The 15,415-nt window shown below is 34.5% G+C and overlaps 3 protein-coding genes across 5 annotated transcripts; 1 reads left to right on the forward strand and 2 right to left on the reverse strand.

Moving 5' to 3' along the window:
• Positions 1-322: 322 nt before the first annotated feature.
• On the reverse strand, positions 323-9,228 carry LOC123322033 (coiled-coil domain-containing protein 93). The gene is made up of 11 exons (XM_044909857.1): positions 9,019-9,228; positions 5,233-5,441; positions 5,070-5,181; positions 3,184-3,489; positions 2,638-2,682; positions 2,507-2,587; positions 2,199-2,413; positions 2,031-2,144; positions 1,762-1,973; positions 1,503-1,623; positions 323-644 (listed from the first exon to the last, which is right to left on the reverse strand). Exons 1-11 carry the CDS (start codon positions 9,106-9,108, stop codon positions 404-406), a joined length of 1,746 nt encoding a protein of 581 aa, XP_044765792.1. The 5' UTR covers positions 9,109-9,228; the 3' UTR covers positions 323-403.
• Positions 9,229-9,379: 151 nt separating this feature from the next.
• On the forward strand, positions 9,380-13,737 carry LOC123322594 (G-patch domain and KOW motifs-containing protein homolog 1). 3 transcript variants are annotated; one of them, XM_044910543.1, is made up of 7 exons: positions 9,380-9,391; positions 9,531-9,699; positions 9,776-9,963; positions 10,021-10,219; positions 10,283-10,457; positions 10,563-10,695; positions 12,457-13,737. In XM_044910543.1, the coding sequence occupies exons 2-7, from the start codon at positions 9,560-9,562 to the stop codon at positions 13,569-13,571; spliced, it is 1,950 nt and encodes a 649-aa protein (XP_044766478.1). In that variant the 5' UTR covers positions 9,380-9,391; positions 9,531-9,559; the 3' UTR covers positions 13,572-13,737. The 3 variants fall into 3 exon arrangements, with proteins under 3 accessions (XP_044766478.1, XP_044766477.1, XP_044766476.1); XM_044910542.1 differs by lacking the exon at positions 9,380-9,391 and adding an exon at positions 9,422-9,436; XM_044910541.1 differs by lacking the exon at positions 9,380-9,391 and having other exon boundaries at positions 9,445-9,699.
• A 560-nt stretch (positions 13,738-14,297) lies between these two features.
• On the reverse strand, positions 14,298-15,407 carry LOC123312061 (protein unc-50 homolog). Its single transcript, XM_044896258.1, has 2 exons — positions 15,210-15,407; positions 14,298-15,147 (listed from the first exon to the last, which is right to left on the reverse strand). Exon 2 carries the CDS (start codon positions 15,133-15,135, stop codon positions 14,311-14,313), a length of 825 nt encoding a protein of 274 aa, XP_044752193.1. The 5' UTR covers positions 15,136-15,147; positions 15,210-15,407; the 3' UTR covers positions 14,298-14,310.
• Positions 15,408-15,415: the final 8 nt, after the last annotated feature.

Here is a 15,415-nt window from a genome sequence, read left to right on the forward strand (position 1 = left end):
GAGTTTTTGAACCACGACACGTATTTCGCTATCACAATAGCATCTTCAGGTGGGTGGAGGTAAATTGAAATATTTGGTAGCGAACGAAATATAAAAGCAAGCATTTAACTCTACTCCTAAAAATCTAGAAAGGGTAATGACAGTTTCCAGGACTGCGGTTATATTATGGCTCCCCACTGAGGATCACTTGATATTTTCAGATTTCTTGATGTACCTAAAGTGATGAGGAATGGAAATGATAATAAAACAACCAAAGTATATCTTCTTTGAACCGCTGTTTAATATAATTTGAATAAACAATCACAGTAGATAACTAATATTCATTTATATAAATAAGAATAGCTGAAGAAAAACAATGTTGAATTTTGAAGTGAGTACCTGAAATAATGTGGAATTGAAGAATTTACATATAATTTTTAATGATTTCCTCATTTTTCTGAAATTCAATCTTCAACACTTTGATGGCCGCTGCGTACTTTCTGTTGATTTCTATGTACCCATGCAAAGAATCGCTCAACTCATCTCGTTTTCTTTTCTCTTGTGACAGTCGCTTCTCCATTTTCAATTTAGATTGCTTCACACCTTCGAGAATATTCAGAAACTGTTGAAGAAACTCTTCTTTGCCTTCCTTCGAACGCATCGCTCTGAAAAGCGAATTTTTATTCCATACTGGGTGTTATAAAAGGTGAATATTCTTTCTTGGCAGAAAGTAGAATCGTTTCATAAAAAATCACATATAGAAAATACTCAAGATGAGTGGTTATCATCTCCTGTTTGATGCGATTTCATTGAAATTCAAGTACGGGACTGGGCTTTAGACGCGGAAAATGATACATATGAATTGTCATTGTATACAATAGAAAAGTTATAACGCCAATATCAATATGACGCATGAATGCAATAATAATAATCAATTCAGACGCATACTCATCACCTGCTGATATGAATATCAACAAGTGTTACGATCTTAATCGAACTAGCCAATTTTGCCATCGCTCGGACCCCGTCAGGAAGCATGTCCCGTAGAAAAAGAGTAGATGCCGACCATATTTCGGTCTCATTTGAGCTCGTCAGAGCAACACAAGTCCTACTCTGAAGGAAAACCTTGTGAATTAACGTACCCAAATACTACTAGGAGCTAAGCTACTTATTGAGTACCTACTCGAACGGCGCGGCGTCCAGTAACGAGATAATTTATAGAAGTAATGAAACTATTATAGTTCCTCGCGTATTTACGCAGGTACATGAAAACTAGAAATTGGAACAATGATTGTCTTCTGAAACGAGCTAGACATACATGCATATTAGTGGTTAGATGTAGAGAATTTAATTCGACCATAAATTCTCCATCAATAAATCTCACCCAATCGTTTGAGATTATTTTCAGCTCAAAATTCGAAAATTAGAACATTTGGTCAATAGAAACAAGTGCAAAAAAATTATAAACGACTATTATACGAAAATAAAAAAAAACATTTTAAGTTACGATAGTAAGAACTTACTCAGGATAATTATCTATTATAGAATTCAACAAGGACAATTCTTTCTTCATATACTGCCTCGTATCTTCCAATGTATTATAGAGTGAATAATATTGCTTAGTCTCCTTATGTTTCGCTGAAACTGAAAGGAAATAAAATAATACAAATAAATTGCGATGATTATTTCGTGAACTTCAGCTGAAGAATTAATTCCCTATTATTGTACAAAAATAATTGTGAAATTTAAGTAATCAATTCACAACTACGAAATGATAATTACTTTGATTGTATAGCTCTATAAATCTTTTTTGATATTGGGCCAATTCAGCACGACTTGGAACCTCATCAATTCTTCTTTGTAATATCGATATCGCTCTATTCTTCTTTGCAACCTGTAATCTCAACACTTTCAGCTTCTCATATTCTTCTTCACTTCGGCTATGGAATTCTTCATATTTAGCTTCTGCCGATACTGATTTCTTCTCTAGTGATCTTGGAAATGAATTCATTTAGGAATAGCTTTAATATTTATCATTCAAAAAAACTTACTCAATCGAAGTTTGTAAACGAAGCGATTCCTTCTGGCAATGCTCTTCAAACTCTTTTTTCTGTTTATCCAAATCATCACCATGGAGCAATAATCTTTCAACTTCTTTGAATTTCCTGGAAAAGAATCAATGATGTTTCGCTCAAAAAAAAAAAAATCATTCTTCTTACTCTGAATCTTTTTCATCGGGTTCTAGTCGTTTCATAGCTTCACCAACATCTGCTTGTTCAAGCTTTATCTTCGATACTGAATCCTTCAGATCTTCAATCTTTTCCTGAATTTTCATTTTTTTGGACTTCAGTTTCTTCAAACTATCGATGAGAACTTCTTTCTTTTCTTTCAAGTATGAAATTTTGTTCTCATCGTTAGACAGTGCGTCGGAATCCTGAAGTTAAAATTTCAGTTGAAACATTGCTCAAATATTAATTGAATTTCGATTTTTTTCTGATATCATCGAAAGTAAAACTGAGAATATTACCCTAAATTCTTTTTTGAGTTCCTGGTAGTGCTCTGAAATTTTTCCGCGATCTTCTGGAAGGTTTTCATAATCCAAGGAATCCTAAAAATTTTGCGATATCAAGAAACCCAAACGACAGATTATCAACTCACCTTATTGATTAGGTCCATAGTCTCCATTATTTGAGCCATTTTTTTCTTTAAATAACAAGATAATATAATAGCTTAGAAAAATATAAAAAATAATAATAGTCTCAATTTCCCATTTTCAAATAACGTTAAAAGGAGAAGGTAGAGACAGTATTTATGATTGAGAAATAAAAAAAGCTTTAAAAAAATCGACTTGAAGCTAGTTGAGAGGACTTTCATTGAAAGTACATGTTAAATTTCTAAAATGTCCACATTACACGAAAATTTACTTTCAATCTCAAGGGAAATAAATAACAGACAGACTAATAGAAACTGAATTTTCACATACAAAAATATGATGTCAAAAACAGTAGAAGAACTCCACAAAATCAATCTTTTGGATATAATAATATCTAAGAGATTAAAGACCCATCATTCAAAATCACTTTAATCACTATATTCGAATGAATGTAGGTTTATTTCTTGTTTTGAAATGGTCTTTAAGAAAAAAAGAAAAGAGGAATATAAATTGAGAAATATTTTCAAAAACACAAACGAAATCTCACTTACCCCCTCAACTTGGAAGCTGGAATCATTTTCACTCTCGCTGGGCGGAGGAGCACCTTTATATCCATATTCCAACAATGTTAATTGAACCTTAGAGTATATATCTTTTAACGGAATCGCGTCTTTCCTTTTGAATACTCTACGAGGCTCGTAAACATCACCAACCATTTTTATATGCTTCAACATTTGCTGTTGCTTTTCTGTAAAACCGCACCGTTGAGAGAAATGTTTATCGAACTGGTTAACAGCATACGAGTAACAAAAGTCAAACGCCTGTTTCCTGAATTCCATTGAGCGTTTCACGAGCCACTAGAATATGAGTTAAGAATTTTGGACTGCATTGAATTCATCAATAGTCAGAGAAGTGCGTGACTCAGCAAAATTCGAACAAGAAAAAAATTATATGTCATACTCATTCATTCATTGCTGTATCCCGAGACCGAGAATGAATCTACAAAAAAAAACTCAAAAACAAAACTATCTGTGCCATCAAACTTATAATTTCTTAGGGCTACTTGCGACTGTGTGCCCTCCTGTAACTGAAGGGACCCAACCGTGACCTACAGATCCTTACACACTCCGGGCATGGATAGTCACCAACCATATCTGGCCGCCGCTGTATTCTTCTCGAGTCTCCATTGTAACTGTAGACCAAAGACCTCCAATGCTATCTGTCTAACCCTAGTTGTTCCCAGTTATGATTGGCATTAACTGATTTTAGGGATTGATGCAGTATATCCTTAAACCGCTTATATTGACCTCCTGGTTTCCGAGCATCCTCTGTGAATTCGTCATACTGAGCTATGTTGGGGAGTCTTGTGTCTTGCATCCACAGAATGTGGCCGCTCCATCTGAATTGGGCCCTCGTTACTTGGTTCTCAATTGTTATACAACTCACGCGCTGCAAGACTTCTGCATTTGAAACTTTGTGGAACCATCTGATATGCATTATTTGTCTTAGATTACGTTGTTGCGTATATATCATAATGCTCATAACAGACAACATCATTTTACATCTAACGGATTATAAAACTATTATTTGATTCGCAGCCCCATAGCTCCTTGCGGTTATAATTTAATATCAAATAATTCACAGGGAATCGTTAGATAATTGAAATGACTTGTATTCATTTATTTATGAATTAATTTAGAAGATTTTTCGTGTGAGCACCGAAAAATTCTCAGATGAGACCAGAAACCGTTACTTTGAGGTTTATACATAACTGACCACACTCATTAGAATATTGCTCAAAGTGGACGTTGAACACCCTGTACTCTCTTATGCATCGAAAACGGGGTACGGGGCAAAAATGATTCTCCCGGTATCATTTACCGACCACATATGTTTGTCCAGTTTATGATGAAACACCCTGTATAATCAATGTACGAGTAGGTACCTTATTTTAGTTAAACTAAACCCTGTATGTGTTTAACGAGTGTGATTTAACTCATTACCTATGACGTGTACATTATTTCAAAATGCATCTTGTTTCAAGTGTTGCAGCACGATATTTTCTTTCTTATTTAAAAAATTAAACTGATATGGTATGATTGAAGAAAATTGGCTGGAGAAAATTGCAAGTTTTTGTCGTTCTAGCTTATTATCCCTGAATAAAATGTCTTCCTTGAAATTTTAATCCGATATATTAAAATATCATAGTTATAATTTTATTAATTGAGCATTCATGGTAGAAATCCATATGTTAGGATCCTCACTCTTGTTTCAAGTCGATTTCACAGAGAGTAAATATAAATACAGCATATCAAAGACTATATAGCGTAATTCTTCAACCAGATAATTATAACAGAAAAGTACCTAAAATTTCCCTTCTGATTTTCTGCTGAGTCACGAACTTTTCAGAGTCAAGTTTAATGGGATAATTTCTTACTTCTATTACTGGAAAAATGTGTATAAAATCTAATCCTTGTATTTGATGAGGCTCGATAGGATGTGGACATTGAATCTCAGGTAAAACTGCAACTATTTTCTCAGTCAACGCGCTGAAATCCAATTCTTCAATAACAAACGTTTGCGAGTTTCGAAGAACCTACATTTTTTGACCTATTGTTGAATTCTCCTGGAAGAGCAAGTCCACATCGACTTCAACATTGCAGAATTCGATACACCACGTCATGCCACCAACCACCTTATCGAAAGAAGATAAGTTTTTTATCCTGGCTCGGAAGTATCCAGCAGCTACTAGTATGTCTATTATTTCTTGCAGTTTTTCAGACTGTTCCAAATCTTCTCGTACGTCAATCTAGAATTTGTAGCATAAATGTAGAATAAGTTGTTGACACAATACTTACACGCTTTTCAAATACTGTTTCTATATAAATATATTGTATTGTATGTTTGATTGGTACCCATATTTGAGTACAGTACTATGTAGTTTTAAGTGTTTTCAATAGAATGATCACTTCTAGTGAAAATTCAACCGATGATTTTCGTTCCTTCGCCAGATAGGAATCTGAAGTTTCAAGCTTCAAGTTGAAATGGTTGAAATGAGAAGGTTTCAAAATATACCAGGGAAAGGTCCCTTCTTCACTAGATTTGGTCTTCTGATCTACACCTCACTTCGGATCTAAAATATCTATCCCTATTTGGCAGATATGATCATGTCACAATATGCACCGAAATACAGTTCTATTCGAAAGCTGGATACTAGGGTATCTCCAATGGACTGGAGATGATTGCTTGGGAGTAATTCCTCAACCCTCTCGATAATATCGAGTTGGTATGGGAGAAGTTTGTCGATACCGTCAATAAGATCATTGCTGGCAACACTCGAATGGAGACCATCAAGCCCTGCATCAATGATAAGTGTCTTCGTCTTATAAGAAAGAAGGAAGAACTCTGGCAAAGGTACCTGAGATCGAGATGGACGGACGACTATAGCACTCACCGTAACTTCTCCAATCATGATTCCACAATATCGCTTCAAAAATTAAAACCTCATTTCGATAATGGTTTGGCATCTTCCAAAAACAAGAAGAAACTTTTTAAGTACATCAGATCCTCTTCTAACACCAAAGTAGGTGTCCCACTATTCAGGAAGTTTTCTGGTGACATCATTGGCAGTTCTAGAGAATCAGCAGATGTCCTGTCCGAGGTTTTCCTTTATGTTATTACGCCCGAACCGTCTGGTCCAAGTCCGCACCAAAATCATTTCGTCATTTCCAATATAGAAATAACCGAGGAGACGTCTTACCGAATTGAATACTTCTTCGACTCCGGGTGCTGAAGGAATATCAGCATCTCTTCTTGAATAGCGTTTGTAGCCCCTCTAAATATTATATTTCGTTAATCTTCATCCTTATCACCCCATAACTATCGTCCAATTAGTCTCCTGTCGACCGCATCCAAGGATTTGGAAAGAATTATTTCTGACCAGATTCTGAACCAACAACATGAACCAACAAACCTTCTCTCCTGTGTGAGAGACATGGGAATCCGAACAGCCGGTGTACATGAGTTATCTTGATTTTCGGAAGGCGTTCGACAGGGTTCCACATGTCCAATTTCTAACTAAACTCGAACACCAGCAGAAGACTACTGGGGTGGATAAGAGCTTTTCTACTAAATCGCTTCTGTCGGATCCGAGTTCTCTTCAAGGTCTTGGCAGGTGATTTCTGGTGTACCCCAGGAATTCGTTTTGGTTCCGATCCAGTTTCTTTCCCTTCCAACTTGCCAATCTGCCTAAAATCTGCTCTCTCTCTCTCTCTCTCTCTCTCTCTCTCTCTCACACTTTTTGCCGATGACCTTAAATCTCGCCTTAAATAGTACAATTTCCCAACTTACAACTATTCCACACTTCAAGGCGACCTAGATAGCTTACACAAATGGTGCAATATCTGGATGCTTCCCCCCAATGCATACATTTTTCACATCGGAAAAAACTACCCTCGTTTTCCGCATAACATGGGTGGTCAGGTTCTGGTTTCTGTTTCCCAAATCTTCAACCTTGGTATCATAGTTTTGGAACACCTCAGCTGGCGTAGACATATCTAGCACATCTACTCCAAGGCCAAACAACTGACGTACACGTTCTACAAATCTTTCAAGGGTTACAACGACAGAACAACTGGTACCGTATTCAAGACCTACATTCGCCCTAATCTCGAGTACGGAGGTCCTATCTGGTGGTGTGCAACGAGAGGCAAAGCTGGCTTACTCGAGAACATACGAAGATGTATTGACTACGGACCTGTACGCCTACATATCTGTCTTAAATCCATGAGACTGACATCTTTCGAGGATAAGAGAGCTCGCGATGATTTGATATTCTCATACCGAGCTATTCGCGGATTTCTGGGTGGCCAAGTCAGAGATATGTTCACTCTAAGATGTCTAAAACACAGTTTTAGACATCTAAAACACAGTTTTAGACATCTTAGTTCACTCTAAACCTCAACAATCTCAGAGGTCATGACAATAAACTGAGGCGGTAGAATTTCAGATAAACTCAACATCAGAATTTCCTTCCTAACAGAACTTTCAGTTCTGTTATGCATTCAAAAACAGATACGACGGATGGAAGTTAGTCCAACAAATAGGACATTGATCTTCATCCTACAGTTTGGAAAGTTTCAGTGCTTTCAGTGTGATTCTTCTGTTTTTTCTTTTTTCCATACACACTTTTTGATTTTCCTCATTTTCTCATCGATTGTTAATGCGTACATTTTGAGTTAATAGGGTTTGTAACTCAACTTGTACCTCAATAGTTAGCAAATAGGAAGAGGTTAATCTTTGTAACTACAAAGTAAGTGCTGAACTTAGCACTTACTGTGTAAAACGCCTAACCAGTAAAATTTTCTAAACCTTCGATTGTGAAACCGGGCGTTAGTGCTACAACCCCAAATATCGATTAAAATTGAAACTGGGAGGACACCTGGAATTTCAGAAGTTACAACCCCAACCCCTATATTTGAATAGGAAGGATTTAGGGTAAGTGATATCATTTTTGAAAGGGCTTTCTATTCTGAATTTGATCCATTCATTTACGAAATATTCACATTTAAATTTTAAATAATATTGCTTCTCCCTTCAAGCATGCTGTGTGAATCAATATATAGAATTTTTATTCGTTTATTCTGTGATTTTGATGATAAATCTACTGTAAGGTTCCTGCACTCGTTTTTCTTGAGAAATAAAGAAATTATTTCAATTCTTCCAGCCACTGAATAAATTTTTACCTCAATTGTTTTAATGAAAGAATCAAACAATGATGTTTTGAAGTCTGGTGTATGGCAGTTAATGATTATCATCCAAACTACATAATAAATTAGTGAAAATTTTATTGATTCACACAGCATATTCAATTAAATGAACAGAACTGTATAAAATCCAAATTTGAATATCTGGAAAACCAATGGATTGAATGAAAACAATGAAAAAAAAATTGATTCCCTATTCAAAATATAGGTGTGAAAGCAATATTGTTGTGAATTCAATCAGAGTTGTCCCCTGTGAATCAAGAATCGGCGTGCTGAAGATTTCTCTCTTGAAATAATTCATTCTGTCAGTTTTGTGCTTCAAAATCCCTCGGAAAATCCTATGTAAGTGCATGTTTAACATAAACAGGCATAGGATTCAAAGAGTGCCTATAAACATCATTAATTCAATGCTCTTATAAATAATGATACTCAAATTGATTCATTTATCCAATAAAATACAAATCAAAAGCCGAATGCATCTTGAAATTCTCCAATTTGTAAGTTGCCATGCAAGAAACACTCGGGTCTTCATATAAAGACAACATTTGTCATTTTCAAATGCTTGAGTTGGATTACTCGGCTGAAAAATTCAATTAACAAAAATATTTATTCTTCTCTCACATCATTTCCATGTTCTCCAGATACCAGGGTCTTAACAAATTTCGGTTTAATCTTAGTGAATGGATTTTTTTTTGTTGCCACAGGTTCCATGGAAGAAATACTGCACTATAATATCTTCTACTTTTTCAAAATGATTCACATTTAATTTATTTTTGTTTATTATTATTATTATGAAAAGTGAGAGTCAACCTTTGAGTTTTGAGGTTGACAACCACTTGACAACACTCTGTTTTCTGTTGCTTATTATTTGTGTTCTGTGGTGCACAGCATATATATCTGTTCCGGAGATATAGATCTGTTCACCGACAGCCGACAGCTAGCAGAGGGGCCACAGAACATTTGGTGATTCTGTGGTGTATACCTAACCTAACAAGTAAGTTTTAATTTCTATGACTGTTGTCATAATACTGAAATTTTGGTATTTTTTAATATTTAATATTGTTTAAATAATTAACATAGTCAAGAGACTGCAAAAGGTTGTCTCTGATATAGCTCTTTCTCTGTATGTATAGCTCCATTGATGTTCTGGTGATTCGTCAACATGAATTCTAATGGAAAAAAAATATCCTTCTTATTCAATAAACTTTCCAAGAAACCAAACGCTTTTAGTTCGATTCCAAAGGAAGATAAATCTGTAGAATTCATAGACTGTTTGGAAGGAACAGAAATAAAAGTTAAAAAGTATGTAACATTTTTAATTTTTGCATAAATTATGTTCCATAAATGCATATTGTTTATAGTCACCTCACCTTTTCAGTGCAATTGAAAAAATTGAAAAAGCTCCTTTGGTTATTCCAATTAAAGGTGATGCAAATAATATAGTTAGCCAAATTGAACGTGAAAGTCTCAAAAATAAAAAAATTAAAACGGAAACAAGTAGTGAAGATTTGAGGCCTGATTCTGAATTGACAATCGAAGAATTAGCAGCAAGACAGCTTTTGAGGGGTAACTATAAATTTGAAAAAAATGCAGTATTAATTTGAATCATAATTTGTCTTACAGAGGCTCGAAATAAATTGGAGCAAAATAAAGATACTACTAAAATACATACTCTTCCTCTTGAGGACAATGCAGCTGTTCAAGATGGTATAGAACCATCCATGGATGATTATGAAAGTGTACCAATTGAAGATTTTGGTCTAGCATGTTTGAGAGGTATGGGATGGAAAGAAGGAATGTCAATTGGAAAAAATCAATCTAAGTAATTAATTGTTTTTTTTTCACAATAAGAATGAGAAGTATTGATTCAAAAATCTATTTGCAGATGTGTTAAACCTCCTGAACCTAATCTTAGACCTAAGGGTTTGGGCTTGGGGGCTCAAAAAATTCTAGATATACAAAATAAAGATGTTTTTGATAAAAATGGTAAAAAGTTAGTACTGGCTAAAGGAGTTTTTGCTAAAATTGTTGCTGGATCACAGAAGGGAAAGTTATGTGAAGTGAGTATAGTATTCTCTCATCAAAATTAAAATAACATCATTTAGGAATAAAAGGAAAAGCGAGTGCTCATGAAAAATATGTTTGCATACTTCTTATAATTCCAGGTACAATTTTGTGATGAATGGTCTGGAAGAGTTGCTGTTAAACTAAATAATACAGATGAAATTGTGACCCTCAACGGACTATTCCTTGTACCGATTACTAAGGAAGATTTTATTCGGGAATCAAAAGTTATCAGTAAGTAACTCTCACTTATGAATGTTCTTTACCAAGTTCTGGAGTAGTGTTTGCTTGAAATTCACAATTTAATTGGAGTATTGTAGTTATTAAGAATTTGAAATGTTTCAAACTTATGGTATACAGAAAACAAGCTCGGTGATCTATACTTCCCTCTCCAGTCCCATCTTTTTGAGAGAAGAGATAATGAGGGAGCGATTCATGAGCTCCTCTACATTCAGCTTGAAACAACCAAAGGTTCCAAGTCTGACGGAGGATATACCTGATGGTTTTGTCCTTCTCCAGGCAAAGCCTATAGAGTATTTCATTGACTATTTGAGTTTGTGTAGATGAGCTCTGACTTTGCAGTGTCCTTAAAGACATCCAGATTGGTCCTACAAAATTCTAACTAGTGGTCAGGAGGTCCAGAGATAGTCCTAGCTAGTGGCGCGGACTGGGTGGACAAGGACCCTTTGCCCACGAATATTTCGGCCTGAAATACTGTCGCTAGCCTGCCTAGACTGGCACTATGAAGGTTGGAGTACAGCAAAATGGCCCAGAAATCGGATGAAATCGGATGTTTCGAGTTTTGCAAGTTTGTTTTGGGTTTTTTGGCGCCCTTTTACAAGAAACCATCAGGCAACACTATCAGTCTAATCAATGGGGAATTCTCCTCAATTTGGGTTATCACTTCATATGCAAGTTTAAACTGAATAATTATGAGTTTCATTCATGATTTTTTCAATTTCACCCCGGAAACTATTCAAAATCATCCTTCAAATATGGGGTTTTAAAATTTAAATCGCTTTGTGCGGAGTTTACGATTTGGCAACAGCGCATACAAGACAATGAAAAGAACAATGTCCGATCAGCTTGTTTATAAAATAACAGCTGTTGATCTACAGGCGCGTACTTACTGGCGAGCTTCAACTGCAACAGGCCATAAAATTTTACGACTTTCCTCGTTCGTCGCAGACTTCATAAACAGCCATCTTTGTCTATCTCATCAAGATAATGCATTTGTTGTCCTTTATTATCAAGGCATATTTTAGTCGATGTTGCCAACTTGTGCAATAGAAACGAAACGCTTTGAATTTTAAATACCCATTTTTATTTTACATTTTTGAGTACTTAAAATAATTTTTTTTTTGGGATACGGTTGAAATGGTTATTTCAAAATGTGACGTTTCAAAGATATTTCATGAAAAATACATCATTTTCGTCAGAAGGAGTATTCCCTATTCCTCAAGTCTTTCCAAATATTCTTTGGCAGGCCCAGAGGGAGTGTCTGGCTTTGTGGATGGTTTTGTCCACCTGGGAGTTCCAGTTGAGCTTTTCATTCAGATATTTGGCTTTTTCCACAAGCTGAATTGATTTTCCGTAGAGATTTGGAGGAGTAATTTATAATTTCCTCCTCCTAGTAAAGGGAACACTGAAGGTCAGCGCGCAACTGGTCACCCTCACGCCAACCTTGAATGGTGTTTCCTGGAGCTGAAATGGCAGAGTCACTGCCCGGCACCAAGACAACTATGCCATCCGTATATGCTTGAATGTATATATCAAGTGAGCCGATGATAGCAATTATGTTGTTTACCAAGAGTAACCAGAGTAGAGGTGGCAGAATGGCTTCTTGCTGGTGCCTTCTGCTGGGTTTCAGTCTAAGGGTTTCACCACAAAGCGTGCTCATAATGTTTCTTGAATTCAGTATAGTGTTCATCCAGTTCATTATAAAAAACTTATGGTAAAAAATTAAAAATTCTTACATATACTGTATTTTCACAGATAATGCAAAATTTGAGCAATATAAACTAATGGAAGAAAATAAGAGAGGTTCTTCTCATGACAAAATTTTTATTGATGGGGAACCAAAATCTTCAGAAGAAATATATGAGAATAGAGCTGGTACGTCCCAAATAAAGAAAGAAGAAGTTTCAACTCCTAAATATGACAGGATGAGAGGAGATCAAACTATAATAAAAGCAGAACATTCTTCTGATGAAGATATTTCTGTTAAATCCGAATCTGGAATTGATAAATATGAAACTGTAAAGAAGAAATTAAAAGATTCAAGTACTAAAGAATTCAATCGAGAATCAAAATATGATTATGAAAGAACCAGATCTAAAGAAAAATACATTGATCAGAATATGTCAAAATATGGGAAAGATTCAAAAGACTGTAATACATCAAACACAATGAATGAATCAAGCACAAGTGATTCTTCAGATGATTCTGATAAAAGGAAGCATGCAAAACCTGAAAAGAGCAGAAGTAAACCTGAAAAATGGCATTCTGAAAGGAGAAAATCAAAAACAAAGAATGCTAGCAGATCGGAAGAATCACCTGATGAATATGAAAGGAAGAAATCGAAGATAAGAAATAGGAGTAGATCAAGAAGTTCTTCAATAGAGTACGATAGAAAATACAGAGAAAAAACTTATAAATATAGGAAAGATTCTAAGGATAACAGGAGAGGAAGAGATTATTCAGATGATGATTATGAAGAAAATAGGAATTCAAGAAAATGTAATAAGAATGCTACTAGCAGATCGGAAAAATCACCTGAAGAATATGGAAGGAAGAAATCGAAGATAAGAAATAGGAGTAGATCAAGAAGTTCTTCAATAGAGTATAATAGAAAATACAGAGAAAAAACTGATGAGTATATGAAATATTCTAAAGAGAAGAGGAGTGGAAGAGATTCTTCTCGTTATTCAGATGATGATTATGAAGAAAAGAAGAATTCAAGAAAAAGTAATAAAGACTCGAGAGAGGAAATCCAAAGGGATAAAAATACACAAAAAAGCAAAAAAAAGAAGAGCCATAAAAAGAGAAGGGATAGTTCTTCTGAGTCAGACTATTCAAAAGAAAAAATAAAGCATAAATCAAGACATTGAGATCTAATAATTCATTGCTCTTGTGAAAATGTTTCAGGCTGTTACTCCTTGGAAAATATGACCAATGAGCTTGAAACTGATAAGATTTCTATATTTTGTAAATATTGTACATCTGATATTCTTTTGTTTACCATTTCTCTTTTTTGAAATAAATATCAGTTTTGTATTAATTGCTTCCTTTCAAGACCCAAATTCTTAAATATCTAAATCAAATAAATTAAAATCTCATGAACCTTGAGGTTTGGATACAGGGAAGTTGAATTTAACCGTTGTTTAGATTTTCTGCAGAATTCAGAAAAGTAATAAACTATAGGGTGTCCCATTTGAAATAACAAAATTTTGCCCAACTACAGCTACAACCGGATGTATGGAAATTTTTTCCGGCAGAAATTCATCAGCTGGAAGCTGAATTTTTCAATTCAGATAAAGAATTTTCACAATTAACATGATTTTTCTTGGTTCAGGAAATTGTTTGGATAGATGTCATTTTCTTAACGCCGTCATCTATTGGGAGACTTCGATTCTATTCCCGACGATGTTAGATATGGTTTTCAAAAAAACACATGTTTGTGTTGAAACAATCCAAATTTGTACTCAGCTTTTCATTATAAAATATTGAATACCATTAATTAATTGAGAAGTGTATTTTTTATTCAGAAATACATCATTTTCATAAATAATCATTAGCATTTAAAAATTATATTACAAGTTACATGCTTTTTTTGAATATAAGTTGAATTCATATGACTCTTCTTTTATAAAATGTAATGAGGGCATGAGTTATATTGAAACCTCCTAGTAAACTCACAACCCACATGAATAAAAACACAGGTATAGGAGATAGAATCAAATGAGTTCTTTTCAAAAGATATAAAGAGCTATATCCTAAGAATGTTATGTACATATAATATAATACAGCAACTAGCCAAAATGTATTACCTAAAAATCTTGAAATGAACCATTCATGACTGATTAAACCATTATAGAAAAATAATTGGAAAAAATGAAGTAGTACTAAAGGAGGAAAAAAAGCATTCAAGTGAACATCAAATGCGTAACCCCATTCAACATCTTCAGAATGCTCATCAACTCTGAAATATTTATTTAAAATGAACCAAAAAAGTGTAGCAATGATAATACCTAAACCTATGCAGTCAAAAAATACAACATAAAGTAAAAAATGAATAAACTGTAAGAAACTTAAACGTAAAATCACAGCAAACCCTATTGAAGTTATGCACAAACAAGCTGCAAAAATAACTAAGAATGCTGGATCATCTCTAGCAAATTGAGACTTAGTTTGTTTCCTATGATGGAAATTTCGGTAAACTTTTTGTGGCGCTATGAATAAGTAGACCATTTGCCACAGAGCAAACTGAAAATCCATCTGATTAAATTTAAATATTCGACGTAAATATTTATATCTCTTCGTAGCAGCTGACATACAATCCCGTTGAGTAACTGGTAAAGGTATTGATGGACTTCTCGGGACAAAATTTAAGCTTGAAGCTATACTACTGGTAGGGGAAGGCGACTTTAATTTATATTCACTCTTGTAATCCATTTTTCTTATGGGCTGAAATATATATAGGATGATGACAAATACGAATACGTTTTCCACAATTCTTATTGAGTTACCTAATTCTATAACATCGATTTATTTACGTTTTCCTCCAATTTGCTGATAAACTCATATAGTCACTAAATGAGCTTCTATTCATCATAATTAAACCTGTTTGATTTGTACTTTTTCCAATCCAAACTTATATTTTTTTCTATATTATGAAAATTGAAAATGATTTAAAACGTCATAGAATCATCCACCCACATGCACCATAAAACTT

This window comes from Coccinella septempunctata, chromosome 1 (genome assembly GCF_907165205.1).
Source record: "Coccinella septempunctata chromosome 1, icCocSept1.1, whole genome shotgun sequence".
NCBI classification, from domain to species: domain Eukaryota; kingdom Metazoa; phylum Arthropoda; class Insecta; order Coleoptera; family Coccinellidae; genus Coccinella; species Coccinella septempunctata.

Excerpts from the sequence above, each read along its gene's own strand:
- LOC123322033 (XM_044909857.1), bottom strand. The coding sequence starts at position 9,108 with ATGGAACCTGTGGCAACAAAAAAAAATCCATTCACTAAGATTAAACCG. Across the intron at positions 5,182-5,232 it reads TCAACAATAGGTCAAAAAAT|CGCGTTGACTGAGAAAATAG; the intron begins GTAGGTTCTTCG and ends ATTGGATTTCAG. Across the intron at positions 645-1,502 it reads ATAATAGATAATTATCCTGA|AGCGATGCGTTCGAAGGAAG; the intron begins GTAAGTTCTTAC and ends TTCGCTTTTCAG.
- LOC123322594 (XM_044910543.1), top strand. The coding sequence starts at position 9,560 with ATGAATTCTAATGGAAAAAAAATATCCTTCTTATTCAATAAACTTTCC. Across the intron at positions 9,964-10,020 it reads AGCAAGACAGCTTTTGAGGG|AGGCTCGAAATAAATTGGAG; the intron begins GTAACTATAAAT and ends TTTGTCTTACAG. Across the intron at positions 10,458-10,562 it reads AGAAGGGAAAGTTATGTGAA|GTACAATTTTGTGATGAATG; the intron begins GTGAGTATAGTA and ends TTATAATTCCAG.
- LOC123312061 (XM_044896258.1), bottom strand. The coding sequence starts at position 15,135 with ATGGATTACAAGAGTGAATATAAATTAAAGTCGCCTTCCCCTACCAGT.